The sequence below is a fragment of the Jaculus jaculus genome, chromosome 5 (genome assembly GCF_020740685.1).
Source record: "Jaculus jaculus isolate mJacJac1 chromosome 5, mJacJac1.mat.Y.cur, whole genome shotgun sequence".
Lineage (NCBI taxonomy): Eukaryota > Metazoa > Chordata > Mammalia > Rodentia > Dipodidae > Jaculus > Jaculus jaculus.
Genome location: NC_059106.1, coordinates 50,187,513 through 50,206,671, shown reverse-complemented (window position 1 = coordinate 50,206,671; position 19,159 = coordinate 50,187,513). Strand labels below are relative to the sequence as shown.

At 53.3% G+C, this 19,159-nt stretch overlaps 1 protein-coding gene across 3 annotated transcripts in view; it reads right to left on the bottom strand.

Annotated features, from left to right (window-relative positions):
* The window catches only part of Crocc (ciliary rootlet coiled-coil, rootletin), a 48,794-nt gene that overhangs the window by 12,182 nt on the left and 17,453 nt on the right, over positions 1–19,159 (bottom strand). For all 3 annotated transcript variants that reach the window (XM_045149051.1, XM_004657607.2, XM_045149050.1), the window contains 17 exons: positions 15,484–15,708; positions 14,957–15,053; positions 14,324–14,407; positions 13,856–14,089; positions 13,104–13,303; positions 10,337–10,519; positions 8,066–8,210; positions 7,533–7,679; positions 7,019–7,249; positions 6,093–6,286; positions 5,709–5,836; positions 4,482–4,651; positions 2,596–2,775; positions 1,827–1,961; positions 1,338–1,481; positions 733–971; positions 155–314 (listed from right to left, as the gene is read on the bottom strand). In XM_045149051.1, coding sequence (XP_045004986.1) covers positions 155–314; positions 733–971; positions 1,338–1,481; positions 1,827–1,961; positions 2,596–2,775; positions 4,482–4,651; positions 5,709–5,836; positions 6,093–6,286; positions 7,019–7,249; positions 7,533–7,679; positions 8,066–8,210; positions 10,337–10,519; positions 13,104–13,303; positions 13,856–14,089; positions 14,324–14,407; positions 14,957–15,053; positions 15,484–15,708 — 2,896 coding nt within the window. The remainder of the gene's footprint in view (positions 1–154; positions 315–732; positions 972–1,337; positions 1,482–1,826; positions 1,962–2,595; positions 2,776–4,481; positions 4,652–5,708; positions 5,837–6,092; positions 6,287–7,018; positions 7,250–7,532; positions 7,680–8,065; positions 8,211–10,336; positions 10,520–13,103; positions 13,304–13,855; positions 14,090–14,323; positions 14,408–14,956; positions 15,054–15,483; positions 15,709–19,159) is intronic.

The following is a 19,159-nucleotide window of genomic DNA, read 5'->3' as shown; positions in this document are numbered from 1 at the left end:
ATACAGACACCACTAAACACTCCAAGTCCACCAGGGGTTGCCCTAACAAGAGCCTGAGTGTGCACACAAGCCCAGACTTTTGTATACGTTCAGAAGTGGAGGGCTCCTCAGAGCCCACCCATGTGTGCCAAGGCCGGTGGGAGTGGGAAGGTACCTGGCGCCGGAGCTCCTGCAGCTCGCGCCGAGCCTCCAGCCGAGAGCGCTCCACCTCCTGCAGGCCTGCCCGCAGCTCCCCAGCCTCCTTGCCCACAGCAGCCCGAGCCTCCTCCAGGAGCACCAGCTTCTGCTCCTTGTCCTCATTAGCAAGCTTCAGGCTGGAGAGGCAAGGCAGAGCTGCCCTGAGCCCTTGAAGAACTGTCTTCAGCTCTGCGAAAGGGACCCATGTGCCCCAAGGCTCTGCCCACATGACGCCCCTTCCCCTCCCCCCCCCCCCGCACTGAGCCATGCTGTAGATAGGGCCTTGGCTGGGAGAAGGACACCAGTGACTCCAGGAGGATATCTGGCTTTCAGGGTGATGACACAGGTAGGGTCCCCCAGGGTGATCTAACCCCGCCTGTGGCCACCTGTTCCTGTTCTATAATAGGAGAGCCATCAAAACGACCCATGTGCCAGGCTGGGCTTAAAGGCCTGCACATTCTCCCCAGAACCATGGGGTGAAGGGAGCTTCCAGGGAAGAGGGTCATTAGGAAGACAGAGCTTGGTGAAGACCCTGGGCAGTCCCTGGCCTCCTACCTGACGCGCTCGCTCTCAGCCTTCTTCACGGCAGCCCGCAGCTCCTCGTTGGAGCGCCTCAAGGCCTCACGCTCCTTGACACCCTCGCTCAGGCTGCGCCGCAGCTCTCCAGCTTCCTGGCGCTGGGCCTCATGACCCTCTTGGCTGTCCCGAACCTTGCGCTGGGCCTCCAGCAGCTCCCGTCGCAGCCCGTCACGGGTGTCCTCCAGCAGGCGCAGCTGAGTCCGAAGCTCTTCTGCCTATGGGCCCAGCACAGGTCAGGCCTCTCAGGCTGGGTGTGTATCCTCATCCACCCCTGGCCAGGGGACCCCTGTCCCCTGCCTCTGTAGAGGATGACTCTGACTCCAGGCTGGGTTATGACGGGGTTATTAGAGTGTGGGCCAGAAGTAATCACCAATCAGAATCAACCAGTGGATGAAGGCAGGGACCCTATTCACCCCTCAAGTATCTCAACCCCTACTTGCATGCAATAGGGACTTAGTAAATGCTTGCTGCCTGCCATCTGAATTGGCCATCCGTCCCCAACTGCAGGGAGATCTTCTTTCACTCTCCTGAGATCCCCACAGGAGAAGCCCCCAGCAGATATGGAGACAGCAGCAGCTCACCTCCCGCATGCAGGACTCCCGCTGCCTGCCAAGGTCCCTGGCTTGCTCCTGAAGCATCTTCACTTCCTGAGCATGGGCAGCGGCAGCCTCCTCCAGCTGGGCCCGGACGTCCCGCAGCTCAGATGTCAGGGCATTCACCATGTTCTGGGACAGATGAGCTCCTCAGACTTGAACCTGAAGAGCCCCCTTCCCATGCTGCCCCATGCCCCCAAACCAATAGCTGCAACATGGCCTGTTCTGGGGACCTACCAGTCCCTGATCATCCTTCAATGCCTAGCAAATGCTTCTCCTGAGGCCAGCTGGTCTCTCCCTGACACCGGGGGACCCGCCAGGGTGGAGCTGTGCCATCTCCCTCAGACAGGGGTCTCAAAGGCATGTACCTGCCCCCTGGCCTGGCTGCTTCTGCAGAGCAGGGCCATGCCTCCCTGAGAGGCCCTCTAGGCTGGGCTGTACATTCCTCCCTGGATGGACAGCCAGCACCCACCCTACCCGGTCCTGCTCCTGCCGGCTCTGCGCATCTCGCCTCTGCCGTTCCATCTCCAGAGAGATGGCCGCTAGGCTGTGCCGGGTCCCCATCAACTTCTCAGACAATGCTGTCTTCTCAGACTCCTTCAGAGACAAGGCCTGGGCAGAGGCAGGAAAGACAGGGTGTGGGAGATTAGCAGGTCCTTTCCCTACCTCCTCTGGGAAGTGCCCACTGAACTCAGTGGCCAGAGTGGGCCACCACAGGTGGACCCTGGCAGAGGTCACCCTATAGTCCTGCAACAGGTTTCAGCAGCAGCAGCAAGGCCATAGCCACGCATGATCTACAGACCTCAACTACGAGCCTCACTCTACTCCGTAGATGAGAACACTGTGGCTGGGGTGGGGGGCAGTCACATGCCCTGGGGTAATCAGCAAGAGAGGAGAGATGGCTCCAGTCTGCTCTGTCTCGTTACTTCACAGGAGAGTCAGGAATTAATTCTCCAGGAGGGTCAGCTAATGTCTGTGGACACCATGGGGCCTGCCCAGAAGACATCTATAAGGATGCCAAGTCCAGCCTGGGCTGAGCAGAGGAACACGAGGATGTGGAACAGTTTGCCTTGTGTCACTACTGTCACTGCCACTGTGTACCAGACAACAGCTTCAGTGATGCCTCACACATCCCTCCAACTCATCCATCCTGCAGATGAGGAAACTGAGGCCCAGGAAAGAAGTGGCCCCTAGCTGCTGGGTGAACAATCCTAGGAGCCTTACAGGCCACCCAGGGGTCACTCACCTGCTGCTTGTCGCTCTCGGCCAGGAGCAGGCCCTCGTCGCGCTCCTGCTGCAGGGCAGCGATCTCCTCACTCAGCTCCTCCTTCTCAGCCTCCATCCGAGCCAGCAGCTCCTCCCGCTCCCGCTGCAGCTGGCCCTGCAGCTGGGCCCGCTCTGTCTGCAGCTCCCGCCATGCTGCCTCCTGCAGACCAGGCCCAGACTGTGTGACACACCAGGGGGGCCCAGGCAGCCCCCCAGCACACCTTGGGCAGCAGGGTTCACATACCCCATACTAAGAGACAGAGTAGATGACTGAGTCACTGCAGGGTGGGGCAGTGAGGACTGTGACCTGGATGCACCGGGGATGTAAAACCCAAGAGCCACAGCATTGTGGGCCGGGGACAGAAAATGCTCCCCAAAGGAGGATGGGACAGTAACGAACCAGCTGGAGAGGGGAGGAAAGCCAGATCAGGACTGACAGGGGCTGTGTGTGACAATGACCAGGCCAGTTGAGCAGCAGGGATTATCAGAGCCTTGGACAAGGAGAAATCTGAACTTTAGATTAGGGACTTGTTCAGACACCCATGAAACAGGAGTCTGGGACTGGGTGGAGGGCACAGGACTGGACACAAGGCATTAATTGGGGTCTGAGGCTCAGAGTGGCAGAGGAAGTGAAGAGAACAGAGACTTGGGGACATTAATGAGGTCAAGCCAGGCAGGGCCAGCAGCAAGTGAGACAGGGGTCGCAGAAGTTTACCTCCCTGGAATATGGAGGATAGTTAGTTAGAGCCCATGGATGAAGGACAACCACCATGGGGTTCTTAGGGCCGTGGGAGGCCCAACACTGTCCCCAAGAATTTTGTGAAAAGCAGACCATGGAAGCCCTGCTTCAAGAGCTGTGCTGCCATCTGCTGGAGACACATGGTAATAGCCACCTGAATCCATGGAGGACCCTGGCCTATTATGAGGCCACTCCAGAGGGCCTCCCAGGAGCAGCAACAGTAACTGATGGGGCATTTACTAAAGCCTGTGCTGATTCCTTCACACAGGTTACCTCACTCTCACAATAACTCATATCATCCTATACCTCTTATTTCTCCCCTCCAAGTATAAACCAAGCCTGACCCTGCTTAGTTTCCAATATCAGACAAGATGGGGTGGGTTCAGGGCTTAGACCCACCTATTTCCTTAGGAGGGAAAACAGGCACAAAAGCCTTATATAGGGCATGATGGCTCACCTTTAATTCCAGCACTTGGGAGGCTATGGTAGGAGGATCACTATGAATTTTAGGCTAGCCTGGGCTACTAGGTCAGTGTAGTAGGGCCCTGCCTCAAAAATCTAAAAAAAAAAAAAAAAGGCTGGGTGCGGTGGCACACACCTTTAATCCCAGCACTCGGGAGGCAGAGGTGGGAGGATCACCATGAGTTCAAGACCACCCTGAGACTCTACAGTGAATTCCATGTCAGCCTGGACTAGAGTGAAACCCTACCTTGAAAAACAAAATAAGTAAATAAATAAAACCCTCAGGTAGCAAGTATAAATCCAGAGTCAGTGTCCAAGTGACTTCCCTGGTGTGCCTTGCCTTTCTTAAAATGTCCCAGATTTATCTTTCATATGCAAAGAGTACACCTTTGCAGATCAAAGTGATTTTCTCCTCTATGTTTCATTGGCTTTCCTCAAATGTAACTGTGGGTCCCATGTAACAGGCTCAGCGGATTGGACCTAATTCTACGCCTGGTGCTCTGTATATCTGATGAGGACACTCTGCTCCATGGATAGTCCCACAGTGGACACATAGTCCTGTTCCACAGATGTGGAGACAGAGGTAAAGCAAGAAGAATGCCTCCTGAGGGCACAGAAGAGACAATGGCTCCAAGCCCTGTACACCCCCACCTAGCTGCCCGAACCTTCTCCCGCTGGAGCCGCTGCAGGTCCTCCTCGTGGACTGCCCGCTGCTCCCGCAGAGAAGCCTGTGCCTCCCGCTCTGCCTGTACCAGTTTCTGGGCCATCAGTTCCTTATCCAGAGCAGCTTTCTGTTCTGCGGTTGCCAGCTGCTGCCGTAGGCCTGCCAACTCTCCTGCACAAGAGGGACGGGGAGGGGACAGGGCTAGGTTGAAAACCTCCCTCTGGGCTAGGAGACACGGGTCAGGTGAACCACATGGGCAAAATCTGAAGAGGGCTCGCCTGGCACCTAAGCTGGGTTACCTTGGAGAAGTGGCTCATTCTCTGAGCATCAGTTCGTACATCTGCCACTTAGGCCCACTGATTGTTCCCTCCACCTACCTAGAACAGCCTCAAAGAGGTAAAATGGCTGATGAGAAGGGTCCCAAAGATGGAAAGGATGTTAGAAATCTAGCAACACCCATTACTGTTGTGCTCAGGATGAATCAGGCAGCCAGGCAACATTCATGCATCATGGCATTTTGTCACTGTAACGTGCCTTGTTACTTATCTTTGTACAGAAGAGGCTTTAAGACAAGCCACCTCTCAAAGCAACCCAGCTTCACACAGAGCATCTCCTTGAACTAGTGTGTACCACAAACACTCAGGTGACTGTCACCTGTCAGCACTCAGACGGGGCAAGGCAGAAGGTGTGTCTCATCTGGACCAGCTAAATGCCATTCCCCAGGTGGGAAGCCCACTGGCACTGACTCCCTGGTTCTGTCTCGCTCAGGTGAATATGGACAGGAAAGTGAATTTCCATGAGCCAAGCAGGTGCTTAGCTCATGTTTGCTGAGCACAAAGGATGGAATTTAGAGAGAGTAGAAAATGCCTGGGGACCTGTGGATGGGCTCATGGGGCCAAGAGCTGTGGGAAAGCAGCTGATGGTTAGTTCTGCAGGAAATTAACTCTGCAGCCCCCTGATGTGAAGCAGCAGCAATAATGCTGCCTGAGCCGGGCACAGTGCCAAGACCCCCACATGCTCCCTCACCTCACCCTATCAACAGGCCAGGCAGGTGAGCACTCATTCCACCAATGTCAGGGGAGAACCTCTGGCCCAGGGAAGGAAGGAGCTTGCTCAGGATGGACCCCAGGTCAATCACACTCCTCATCTAGTGCTCTCAACTGGAAGACCCCAGAATCCAGCAGGGTGCAATCTAGGCTTCATCCTGGTGGACCCCCATTCCTCCTACCAGTCAGGGTCTCCTTGGCTAGCAGCAAGACTTGTCCATCAGCTTCTAGCTGCTCCCGGCGGGCCTCGAGCTGCGCCAGCTGCCTCTGCACGTCGAACAGGCTGCTCTCCAGGGCTTCCTTCTCTAAGCTGCAACATACAAAATCCCTGAAGCCTTGGGACTCAGCCTCCCTGGCCCTAGGAAACTGTGGCTCTCAGGGTGTGGCCAGCATGGGCCAAGTGCCAGCCTACCTGCCTAGCCAGGCCCAGGCTCCCTAGGGAAGGCTGAACTTGAGCTAGGTTGTGCTGGAAATGGGGCTCCTAAGTAACTGTCCTTGTGGGCCAATGCCAGGGTGTGGCTGGCTAATTGAGACCCTGTGGTTGCGGAGGTTGGATACAGCCTTACCGTAGGCGGGTGGCCTCCTCGGACAGGGTCCGGCCCTCGCGCTCTGCTGCCGCCAGCTGTACGGCCAGGCCAGCCCGCTCCTTGGCCAACGCCTCCTTCTCCCGGGTGGCTCTCTCCAGTGCCTCTACCTGCCGCTGCGACTCCCGCTGAGCCTGCTCCAGCTCCTGCTCCTGTCCACTCAGCTGCCTGGAGAGCTGTCCCAACCAAAGCACCATGGGCACAAGCCCCCAAAGGCCTCAGAATCCCCCAGCCCGTCCACTATGCAGCATTACAACTTGGGGTCTGGCCCAGCCCTGGCCTGGCAGCAGGAGGCCTGGTTTGAGCCTTGGCTCGGTGCTAGTATGTACCCAGACAGTCCTAGTCTTTTCTACACCTGCAACATGCAAAAACGAGGGCCCTCCTTCATTGGCTCTGGGAGTAATGGCTCTTTATTCATCCCCTCAAATCTCTGAGAGGCTTAATATATGAAACACAGCAAGGGGAGCAACTCTGTAGGCCACAGTGGTGGCGGGGGGGATGGGGAGAGAAGGGGAAGTAGAGCCATTCCCAATTCCCAAGACCGATCTTTCTCACAAGAACCCATCCCCCAAGACAGACAAATCTCAGAGCCATAAGGTTCCTCAGGTTGTGTGGTTTCCATTAGCCAAGTTTCTACCTTCATCGTGGGTCAGATCTGCACTGAGCGTGGCTTAGGGTCAGCACATCTGGGAAGGACATGCTAAGGTCTTATCAGAAAAACCCTTTTGCCACAGGATCTCTTAGCCCCAAGAGACAAACGGGGTGACTGAAGCATAGGCTGGTGGGGAGCCTGTTTAAGGACCTTAGCTAGGAAAGGCGAGGTGGATGTGAGCCCAGAAGCAGGGCTGTGGCTGATCCCAGGACAGCTGGGAGCCTCTGCTCTCTCATCTGCATGGGGCTCAGCCCACCTGCGCCAGTTGCTCCTGCAACCTGCTGCGTTCGCTGCGCAGCGTGAGGAGCTGCTGCTCCAGTGCCTCCCGGGCCTGCTCGGCTGCATGCAGGGAGCCTTCCAGGCCCTGCCGCTCCACCTCCTGCTCCTGCCGCAGCTGCTCCAGCCGCTCCTGCTCCTCCAACGCCAAGGTGGCAGTGTGCTCGGCCTGCTGCTGCCGGCCCAGTAGGGCCGCCTTTTCCTCCTCCAGCTGGGGGTGGGCAGGGGTCAGAGGGCGCAGGGGAACCCTCCCAGGACCGGGGCGACCCTTCCACGTCCCCCAACAACCACAGCCAGCCCAGCCAAGGCTCCCTGGGGAAAGAGGCGGTGCTCATGGGTGTGAGGACATGGGAACAGAGCTGGGTCCTAACAGTGGAGGCAGAGAAGACACAGGAGAGACAGACAAGAAGATAGACAGGTGATGGGTGCAAGGGCCCTGCGAAGCCTCAGCTGGGTCTCACTGGTGAGGACAGGTGGGCCAGTGCACAGCATACCTGAGCAATGAGGCAGTTCAACCCCAGCTTATCCTGAGCGAGGCTCTCATTGAGGGAGCTCAGCTTGGACAAGGAGTCCCGCAGGGAAGCCTCCTCTGCCCTCAGCTTGGTCATGGAGAGTTCAAGCTCCACACGGCCAGCCTCGGCCTGCAGGAAGGACAGGGTGGCAGAGCCAGTCAGGCAGGGCAGATCTGAAGGTCCAAGGGAACCCCAGGTGCAGCCAAGGGATGCCATCAGGCAGGGTCCAGACTTCTGAGAGTGGCAACAGGCACCTGTTGAAGACTCTCAGGACCGACGCCAACTTCCACAGTCCCAGGACCCAGGTCCAGACAAAAGACCAGGTGACCCTGAGCTCCAGGCTCTGGCCCCCAGGGTTAGTTGGAGAAACAGGAATCAGAGGTCTGAGGTCTGGGTCACAGGTTAGCCTGTGTCCAGAGGAAGAGGTCAGTTTGTGACTATGTCCAGACAATGGAAGTGGGGTCATTCTGTGGCCAGTGGAAATGATGGCTAGTTGTGTGGCCAACAGGACTCACCTTGGTCAAGGCCTCTGCCACCTCAGCTTTCTCGGCCTGCAGCACATCCCGCTGCAGTGTGGTAGAGCTCAGGGCCTCCCTCACCTCCACCAGCTCCTTCGCCAGCCCTGAGCGCTTCACTTCCAGCAGCTCTAGCTGCCTATGACTGTGGGTCAAGGACAGACAGGATCTCAAGTCACTCCCTTGCCCTGAGCCTTCTGCAAGCTGCAGGATGCCAGGCTGAGAAAGGAGCCTGAGGGTAAGAGCTTCCCCCACAAGGACAATCAAGCCTGCTGCCTCAGCTGGGACTGTAGTATTGGTTGTTACAGCTGCAAGATGGAGTAACACTTGCCTTGTGAAGCTGATGTACAAACTATACAGGTGGCACTTCCATGTGCCTGACACTCTCCCCAGACACCATTGTCATCTATGTCTCTGAGATGTAAACAGCACAGGTTCCCATCCTAGCTCTTCTGTCATCTCTGCCCTGGGACAAGTTTCATGACTTCTCTGTGCCAGCTTTGCCAAGCATAAAAATGGAGCCAACACCCTCTGTATTATAGGGTTATCCTAAGGGTTAAATGAGGGAATTTGAGTGCTTAAAACAGTCATATTATAACTTTAATTTTTTTTATTTATTTGAAAGAGAGAGAAAATATGAATGGGAGCACCAGGACCTCTTGTTCCTAAAAATGAACTCCAGACACATGTGCCACTTGGTGCATATGGCTTTATGTGGGTGCTGGGGAATCAAACAGGCCATCAGGCTTTGCAAGCAGTGTCTTTTAACTGCTGAGTCATCTCTCCAGCCCCCTTACTTTATTTTATTTATTTATTTTTTTGGTGTGTGGTTGTTCATGTGTGCAAGTACAGGACAACATCGGCTATCAGTCCTCACCTTCCACCTTGTTTGAGGGAAAAGCATCTCATTGTTCACTGCTATGGTCACTAAGCTAGCTGGCCTGCTAGCACCCAGGCAATTCTTCTGTCTCTACCTCCCCTCTCACAAAACAGACACTGGGATTACAGACATTTGTGTTACAGACTCTGGCTTTATGTGAGCTTTAGGGATTCAAGCTCAGGTATTGTGCTTGCAAAATAACTGCTTATTGGTTGAGCCATCTCCCCTGTCCCATTTAAAAATTTTTTTGTTTTGTTTTGTTTTCAAAGTACGGCATTATTCTAGCCCAGGCTGATCTGGAATTCACTTTGTATTCTCAGGGTGGCCTTGAACTCACAGCAATCCTCCTACTTCTGTCTCCAAATGCTGGGATTAAAGGCATGTGCCACCATTCTCAACTCCATTTAAAATTTAAAATTTTATTTATTTATTTATTTATTTGAGAGAGAGACAGAGAATGGGCATGCCAGATCCTCCTGCCACTGCAAATGAATTCCACATGAATGTGCCACCTTGTGCATCTGGCTTACATGGGTCCTAGGGAATCGAATCTGGGTCCTTTGGCTTTGCAGGCAAGTGCTTTAACTGCTAAACCATCTCCCCAATCCTCCATTTAATTTTTGTTTTCTTTTGTTTTGGTTTTTTTGAGGAAGTATCTCACTCTAGCCCAGGCTGACCTGGAATTCACTACGTAATCTCAGGGTGGCCTCAAACTCATGGCAATCCACCTACCTATGCCTCCTAAGTGCTGGGATTAAAGGTGTGTGCCACCACGCCTGGCTCCCATTTAAAAAAAATTTTTTTTAAATTTTTATTAGCATTTTCCATGATTATAAAAAAATATCCCATGGTAATTCCCTCCCTCCCCCCCCACCACTTTCCCCTTTGAAATTCCATTCTCCATCATATTACCTCCCCATCTCAATCATTGTACTTACATATATACACTATCAACCTATTAAGTACCCTCCTCCCTTCCACCATTTTAAAATTTTTAAAATGAGTATTATTAATCTTGCCTTTCTATAAATAGTTGTCCTTATAATCCAAACTCTACTTCCCACCAATCTTCTTTTTTTTTTTTTTTGGTATTCCATTCATTTATTATTATTATTTATTTGAGGGAGAGAGAGGAAAAACAGACACCACCAGGGCCTTCAACCACTGCAAATGAACTCCAGACATGTGCACCCTTGTGCGTATGCACAACACTGTGCACTTGCATCACTGTCCCACCAATTTTCTGACCCCAAATAGGTGACTATACCTCCTGAACCTCAATTTCCCAAAGTGGGGCTGGTTAACAGAGGAGAGCAGGAGGCCCAGGAACTCCGTAGGGAATCCTGAGCTGTTCTGGAAGGGCTCTGGCAGGGAGGCGAGCCCCCACTCACCTGCGCTCCAGCTCCCTGCGGGCCCGGGCTCCTTCCTGCACAGCATCCTCCTGCTCTTCCTCCAGCCGTCCCTGCTGCCGCTGCAGCTCCTCCCGGGAAGCCTGCAGCTTCTCCAGCTCCTGGCGCAGTTCCTCAGCCTGCTGCTGGGCCACCTGCAGGCTGTGAGCCAGGCTGCTCTTCTCCCTACAGGACAAGGGGAGAGAGCAGAGGACGTTTCTGGAGCTGCCCTACTTGAAGAATGTGGCTAGTCTACACCCCACCCTTCCCCACCTCTGCCAGTCATAAGCCACATCCTCTGTCCTCCAAGAAGCCTTCCCAGATGCTGCCCCTGGCCAACTCATCTTACTCACAGCACTCAGCACACTAGGAACCTGGCTTTCCTGCTCCCCTGACTGCTAACACAGAGGCCAGTGGTATGGAAGGAGGTGCTAGCATCACCTGCAAGCACCCCACCAAGTGGCAGAGGCCAAGGGTAGGCTCTTGGGACCTACAGGCAACCTCAGTGCCAGATCTTTTAAGCTATAAGGCCAGGAAATGCCTCTGTGACATCCATCACCCTGAGTCTGACAAGCCCGATGAGCTGATGCAGTCAGATCCCACTGCATCCTGCTGCGCGGATCAACAAGTGTCAGCAGCAGGCAATGAAGGAGGTGGCTGCTGGGAAGGAACCCTGAAGCCTTGCAGAGTGTTGCCGCCTTCCTCAACCCCGGCAGTCGTGACTGTGTGTGTGTGGGTGGGGGCTGCACCTGTAACATTTTCCTCTGGAACAAGTTGGGGTTTCTGGATCAGGTAGGGCTGCCCTCTTTTCACTCAGAATAGCAATCCCTAAATATACGAGGTACTAAGTAAGCATGGCCGTGGGTGGGAAGTAACTCATGACACAGCAGTGAGTAAAGCAGCAGAATGCTGCCAGGCGTGGTGGTGCACACCTTTAATTCCCAGCACGCGGGAGGCAGAGGTAGGAGGATTGCCATGAGTTCGAGGCCAGCCTGAGACTGCATAGTGAATTCCCTCCTGGTCAGCCTGGGCTAGAGCAAGACTTTACCTCAAAAAGGAAAACAAAGCACACACGCGTGCGCATGTGCGCGCGCGCGCGCACACACACACACACACACACACACCATAATGCAAAATGGAATGCTCACTGAGGATGCAGCTCCTTCAAAGGCCCAACTCCTTCCCAGGCATGAGAATCAAAGGTCACAATCAAATGGACCACTGTGCCACCTCCAGCTGCACTCACGTAAGTCTGAGCGAGTATCTCCACCACCATCCAATGGCAATCTGATGGCACCTGGCAGACTCATGTGTATGGCTAGAGCCTGCACCTGCACCTGCACCTGGGGTGCTGCCTCACTGCCAGGAAACACTGGAGAAGCCAGTGCCCTACAAGGGTTAGGATGGCAACAAAACCAAGTAACCAAGGGCTGGGTGATATCTCATCTTATGGGTCTCTAAGACAAGCTCTGGACGTGGTCATGGCTCAGCCTGTAACCACAGCACTTGGGAGGCTGAGGCAGGAGGACTACAGCAAGTATGAGGTCAGCTTGGGCTACATAGTAAGTTCTAGGTCAGTGTGAAGTACACAGGAAGACTCCGTCTGAAGCACACACACATAAGTAGTGGAGTACTTCCCTAGTATGCATCAGGCCCTGGGTTCATTGCCAACACCATATACAAAACAAAACAGAAAACAGTCCAGAACAGCACTATCAACAGAATTCTAGAATGTTCTATAGCCACATATGGCTATGGGGCATTTAAAATGTACCTAATATAACCAAGGAACTAAAAGTTTTACTTTCTTGAAACTTTAAAATTGTTTTGTACATTTTTATTTATTTATTTGAGAGTGACAGACAGAGACAGAAAGAGGCAGATAGAGAGAGAATGGGGGCGCCAGGGCCTCCAGCCACTGCAAATGAACTCCAGACGCATGTGCCCCCTTGTGCATCTGGCTAACGTGACGTGGGTCCTAAGGAATCGAGCCTTGAACCGGGGTCCTTAGGCTTCACAGGTAAGCGCTTAACCGTTAAACCATCTCTCCAGCCCGAACTTCAAATTTTTACATTGGCAGGGCTGGGAAGATGTCCCAGTGACTAAAGACACTTGCCTGAAAAGCCTGCCAGCCCAAGTTCAATTTCCAAGCCACACATGCAAGCAGGACAGAAAAAGGGGCACAGGCATCTGGCAATCAGTAGCAGTGGCCAGAGGCCCTGGTGCACTCATATACCGAGATACACTCATGCCCAATTTTTTGTTTCCCGAGACAGGGTCTTACACTCTAACCCAGGCTGACCTGGAATTCACTCTGCAGTCCCAAGCTGGCCTCAAGCTCACAGTGGTCCTCCTACCTCTCTCTGCCTTCCTGAGTGCTGTGATTAAAGGCATGCACCACCAATAATTTTCTTTTAGGTAGACAAATAATTTTTTAAACATTTTATTTTATTTATTTATTTGAGAGTGACAGATAGAGAAAGGGAGGGGGGAGGGGAGAGAATGGGCGCACCAGGGCCTCCAGCCTCTGCAAACGAACTCCAGACGCGTGCGCCCCTTGTGCATCTGACTAACATGGGTCCTGGAAAATGGAACCTTGAACCCGGGTCCTTAAGCTTCACAGGCAAGCACTTAACCACTAAGCCCCAAATATGTATTTTTTAAATGTCCATTGACTAGTAGTTACCTATCACAGCAGAGCCACACAGTGGGCCAGCTAGGCCCTAATGGATCCTCCCTGCCCTCCCAATGCCTCCAACCTCCAGCGCACCTGCTCAGGAGGTCATTGGCGCTCCGCAGGCGCTGGGCCTCGCGCTGGGCATCCTCTTGGGCCTGAGTGGCTCCATCAATCTTGTCCCGCAGGAGCTGAAGCTGTTCTTCCAGGGCCCGCCGTTCGCCCTCGCAGTCACCGAGTTGCTTCCGCAGGGTGCTTAGGAGGTCCTGGCTGGCCTCATAGCGCCCACGCATGTCCTGAGGCATGGGAGTCTCAGAGTCTGAGAGAGCCCACCCACTCTTTGCTAGTTCCATAGGACAGATCTGGCCTGGGGTGAGGTCGCCACTCCCCTTTCTCTGAGTTCAGTCTCCAGAGCCCTCACCTCCCTGGGGTACTGGCCGCTCCCACGGGAGCCCCCAGTCAGACAAACCGCCCAAGTACTCTCGTTCTGACTCCGCCCACAAGGAGCACAGGCTCCTCCCTCTTGCAGCCTGCATCCACTCAGACTCCTCCCTCGGACTGCGCTCCTACTTCCCAAGCGCCTCTCATACCTCTGAATACTCTTGCAGACTTCTCAGGGTCCTGGCTCTGTGCCATAGGGAATTTCTCTCGTGTTCTGTCCCTATGCTAACTCTACCCAAACTCCTCCTCCCCGGGCCCCGCCCCAGGCCGGCCAAGCACCGCCCAGTCTAAGTTCAGATTCTGCTCTAGAACTCTCCCTCAACAGCCATTTCTCAGGCCAAGGGCCCCGCCCCCGAGACCCTGGCCCCTCCCCCAGGATCCGGGGATGCTCTGGACCCGGTCCCTACCTCGACCTGCAGCTGGCGCTTGTGCAGGGCAGACTGGATCAGCGTGAGCGTGGAGGAGTCCGAGCAGGCTGGAGATGGGCCGCGGCGGGGGGAACGGCCACGGCCTGGGGAGCAGCGTCGTGGCGGGGACGGGGTCCGCAGACCAGAGAGCCCCTGTAGGCTGACATCCGAGGTGTCTGCAGTGCGCTCCGAGCCGCTCAGCTGGACTCCGCTCTCGGTGTCTGACAGGACAGCCTGGGAGCAGGCAGAAGTGGGGAGTTCTTGGTCAGCTGGGCACAGGAGAGGCAGGGAGACCCCTCCCTTCCTCCAAGAAGCCTTCCAGAGCACACCTCCCACAAAGCAAGGCTGGATGAGCTAGCAGGGGTGCTGAACGACAGCAGCCAAGGATACACAGGACCCCACCTATTTCTGGTCCACCCTAAGGCTCCCAGGACTTTCTGCTAGCCCTGCCCAGTGCTACAGCCACACCTGTGCCAGGTCCCTCAAGGTCTGCTGCAGCCCCTCGCCATCCTCTGCCTCCAGGGCTGCCTGCTCCTGTAGCCGCAGAGATTCCTAGTGACAAGAAAGGGTGGTCACAGCTCCGCTCGAGTGTGAAACTCCTCATTCTTCTTCCTCTCTGGTGACAGTTATGGCCATGCCCACAGGCCAGCTGTCCAGCATACCCCGCAGCAGCACTGCTGCCCTCACTGAAGAGATGAGACCCAGAGAAGAACAGTGTCCCATCCCAGTCACACAGCCTATTCCTGGAGAAGAAGCCCACACACAAGACAGGCCCAGGCAGTGCTCTGCGGGTATTCCTCTGTGAAGAAGGCAGCAGCCTTCCTCTGGAAGCTCAAGCAGAAGCTCGAGTCCTGACTCCCCAACTACTGTCTCGGAGACTCTTGGGCCTTAGTTGCCACATCTGGACAATTGGGTCATGCTGCAGGGCCACCAGGAGGTTAGAAAGGCACAGAAGAGGTGAATGTCCCTGTGCTGAGCCTGGCATGCGCTGTGAGGACAACACCAAGTCTGTGTGGGATGTTTGGAGTGACCCAGGTAGCCCAGCCCTCAGCCTTCGGTCACAGATCTGGTCATTCCCCCATCTGTCCCGCTGCATCTCACCAGAGCCTCCAGCTTGTCAGAGAGGGTCCTGTTGACCTGCTCTTTCTCCAGGTTCTGGTTCTGGAGGCGCTCCACGGACAGGGCCAGCTCTGTCACTCTGAAGGTGGGGAGGAACAGGAGTAAGTGAGGGACCTGAAAATCCTCCAGTATTGTCCTCTTGTGCTTCCCCAAAACTGAGCAGGGACCTGGGTTCTACCTCCCCAGCTATGGGACCTCAAGCAAGCTCCTTCTCCCCTCAGGGCCTCCAGCTTCTCATCTAAGAAGGAGACATGAAGTATGGTTGGCTGTACCATGGGAAAGGAATGTGGGCTTGCCCAGGTGGGACCTGGGGGGGGGGGTTCTGTCATGACTGCTCATAAAGTGCCCTAGGTTCCTGTCCTCCAAACTTCAAATGGGATGCCTGGCAAGCCCAGCCAAGCTCATGCAGGGAAGTGCCCAACTCTGGTGACTAAACACTCCTTTCCCCTAGTCTCCAAGTAACCCTTCTTCAGGGGGTCTGGCCTTGAATGGCAGCTGCCACCACCCACCTGGCACTGAGATCAGCCTTGTCTAGGTCACTCTGCAACTGCAGCTGGGCCAGATCCTTCTCCCGGAGTACCCTGTCTCGCAGCTGCTCCTCCAGCTGGGCCTGCTTCTCCAGGGCTGCCTCGGCCCGGCTCTCGGCCTGCTGTAGGCCTGCACTCAGCCCCTGACCTGCCTCCTGGATGGCCCGGGATGTGCGGACCAGCTCCCTTCCCAGCTGCAGCAGGTCTCTGGGAAGAGAGCAGCAGGTAGGAGTGGTATGGCAATGGCACCCAAGTGCAAATTAAAACTACACTGGGGTGCCCCTGGGGGACAAAGACACATAACACCCAGTGTGAATGAGGCTGTGGGGAAACAGGCCCTTCCCTGCACAGCTGGCAGGAGAGCAAGAGGTATGACCCTGATGGGGGGTAATTAAGAAGAGCTCTGGGTCTGGAGAGATGGCTTGGTAGTCAAGGTGCTTGCCTGCGAAGTTTAAGGACCCAGGTTCGGTTCCCCAGTGCCCATGTAGGTCAGATGCACAAGGTGGTGCATGTGTCTGGAGTTTGTGTGCAGTGGCTGGAAGCCCTGGCATGCCTATTCCCCGGCCCCCTCTTTTTCAAATAAATAATGAAGAGCTCTGAAAACTGCAAACACATAGGCCTTTTGTCTTGCCAGCTCCACCTCTAAGAACGCATTGTGCAGATATGCCCCAGTACTAGGCAGTGACCTGCTTATGGGTGATTGGATACAGAAGCATTGCTCATGTACAAATACTAATGACAGGGCTGGAGAGATGGCTCAGCAGAAAAAGGTGCTTGCTTGCAAAGCCTGCCAAGCTGAGTTCAATTCCCCAGTACCCATGTAAAGCCAGATGCCACAAAGTGGCACATGTGTCTGGAGTTTGTTTGCAGCAGCAGGAGCCCCACCTCCCCTGCTTACAAGTAAATAATAAAAACAATACTGATGACACCAAAATGTTCATCAAGAAAAGGACTGCAGCCGGGCGTGGTGGCGCACGCCTTTAATCCCAGCACTCGGGAGGCAGAGGTAGGAGGATCGCCATGAGTTCAAGGCCACCTTGAGACACATAGTGAATTCCAGGTCAGCCTGAGCCAGAGTGAGACCCTACCTTGAAAAACCAAAAAAAAAAAAAAAAAAAAAAAGAAAGAAAGGGACTGCAATTAAATAAATGATGACATGTCCATTTGGTGGCACAGTCTACAACCAGAGCAAACACTCAGGAAGTTCTTAGAGATATGTATGGAGCCTTCACCCAGAGCAATAATCAGGTGAGGAAGGCTTCTTCAAGAACCACAAAGATGAGCTGAGGTAGTGGAGCACACCTACAACCTCAGTGCTTTTGAGACACAGGCAGGAAGACAGGCTTCTAGACTATTTTGTACTACACAATGAGCTATCTTAATACAAAACCAAAAAGAGCCGGGTATGATGGTGCATGCCTTTAATCCCAGCACTTGGGAGGCAGAGGTAGGATTGCCGTGAGTTCAAGGCCACACTGGGAATACAGAATGAATTCCAAGTCAGCCTGGGTTAGAGGGAGACTCTACCTCAAAAAGAAAAAAAAAAAAAAAAAAAGCTGTGGAAAAAAAAAGCTCAGGTTGTAGCCTAGCATGCACAAAGTCCTGGGTTCAATCCCCTGTAATGCATACACTGAGCATAGAGACAAACATCTTTTTTTTTTTTTTGGTTTTTCGAGGTAGGGTCTCACTCTGGCTCAGGCTGACCTGGAATTCACTATGTAGTCTCAGGGTGGCCTCGAACTCTCTGCGATCCTCCTACCTCTGCCTCCCGAGTGCTAGGATTAAAGGCATGCGCCACCACGCCCGGCGAGACAAACATCTTTAATCCCAGCACTTGAAAAAATGAGGCAGGAGGATAATCTGGGCTATACATTTAGATTCTGTCTCCAAAATAAATCAATCAAATACATAAATAAATAACATTTTTGGACTGTCTGTGACTCCTGACTCAGACTGTAAAGGAAAAAGCAAAGCAGACCATCTGTTACATTTTTATTTTGCTTTTCTTTGGTTTTTATTTCATTTTAAGAAAAATATTTATTTATTTACTTATTTAAGAGAGAGAATAGGCACTCCAGGACCTCTAGCCACTGTATATGACCTCCAGATGCATGTGCCACCTTGTGCATCTGGCTTATGTGGGTCCTGGGGAATCAAACCTGGGTCCTTTGGCTTTGCAGGCAAGTGCCTTAACTGCTAAGCCATCTCTCCAGATCCTCCCCACCTTTTTTTTTTGGTTTTTTGAGGTAGAGTATCACTGAGCCCAGGCTGACCTGGAATTCACTCTGTAGTCTCAGGGTGGCCTCAAACTCATGATGATCCTCCTACCTCTGTCTTCCCAATGCTGGAATTAAAGGTGTATGCTGCCACATGCAGCTCCTTGTTTTGCTTTTTTTAAAAAGTTATTTAGTTTGTTTTTTCAAGGTAGGGTCTTGCCTAGGCTGACCTGGAATTCACTCAGTAGTCTCAGGGTAGCCTTGAACTCACAGCAATCTTCCCACCTCTGCCTCCCAAGTGCTGGGATTAAAGGCGTGCACTGCCATGCCCAGCTATTTTAATATTTTATTTATTTACTTGAGAGACAGTAGGGGCACACTAGAGCCTCCTGCCACCACAAACCAACTCCAGACACATGCGCCACTTTGTGTATCTGGCTTTATGTGGGTTCTGGAAAACTCAACACAGGTCCTAGGGCTTTGCAAGCAAGTGTCTCTAACTGCTAACCCATCTCTCCAGCCTGTTTTATTTTTTGAGACAGAATCTCACTGTGTAGCCCAGACTAATCACAACTTACAGTCTTCCTGCCTCGGTCTCAGCAGGGGTAGGGTTATAAGCATTCATCATTGTGCCTGGCTACTTTTTTTAATGAGTCAACTGGAAAATATGGACACTGACTACTACTGGACACTAATAAGAAAACTATTAAGAAGAAAACTATTTTAGGGAAGGTGGCAAGTGATCTTAGTTCAGAACCTCCACAACCACATAAAAGTTCCAGGTCCACATGCATGCCTGTAACCCCAGCACTGGCGGCTTGGAGACAGGGAATCTCAGGTGCTGGCTGGCTGGTCTAGCTGGATGGTGAGGTCTAGGCTCAGGAAGACCCTGTCTCAAGGAAACAAGTGGAAGACAGCACAACATACTAGATATTGACTTCTGGCTTTCATGCACAAGCACACACTGGTGCTCGTACACCTGAATGTACATGTGTGCCACAAACATTCACACACACACACACACACACACACACACACACACACACTATTTGGACCCTGGTTCAATTCCCCAGAACCCATGTCAGCCAGATGCATAGTGGCACATGCATCTGGAGTTTGTTTGTAGTGGTTAGAGGCCCTGGAGCACCCATTCTCCTTCTGTCTCTCTCAATTACACAAATAAATAAATTTTTAAAAACAGGGTATAGTGGCACACACCTTTTATCCCAGCACTTGGGAGGGAGATAGAGGTAGGAGTTCTGTGAGTTCTAAGCCACCCTGAGAGTACATAGTGAATTCCAGGTCAGCCTGGGCTACAGCAAGATCCTACCTCCTTGGGAAAAAAAAAGTAGCACATGTGTCTGGTGTTCATTTGCAGCATCAGGAGGTCCTGGTGCACACATGCACACACACATAAAAATAAAAATAAAATTCAAATAGGG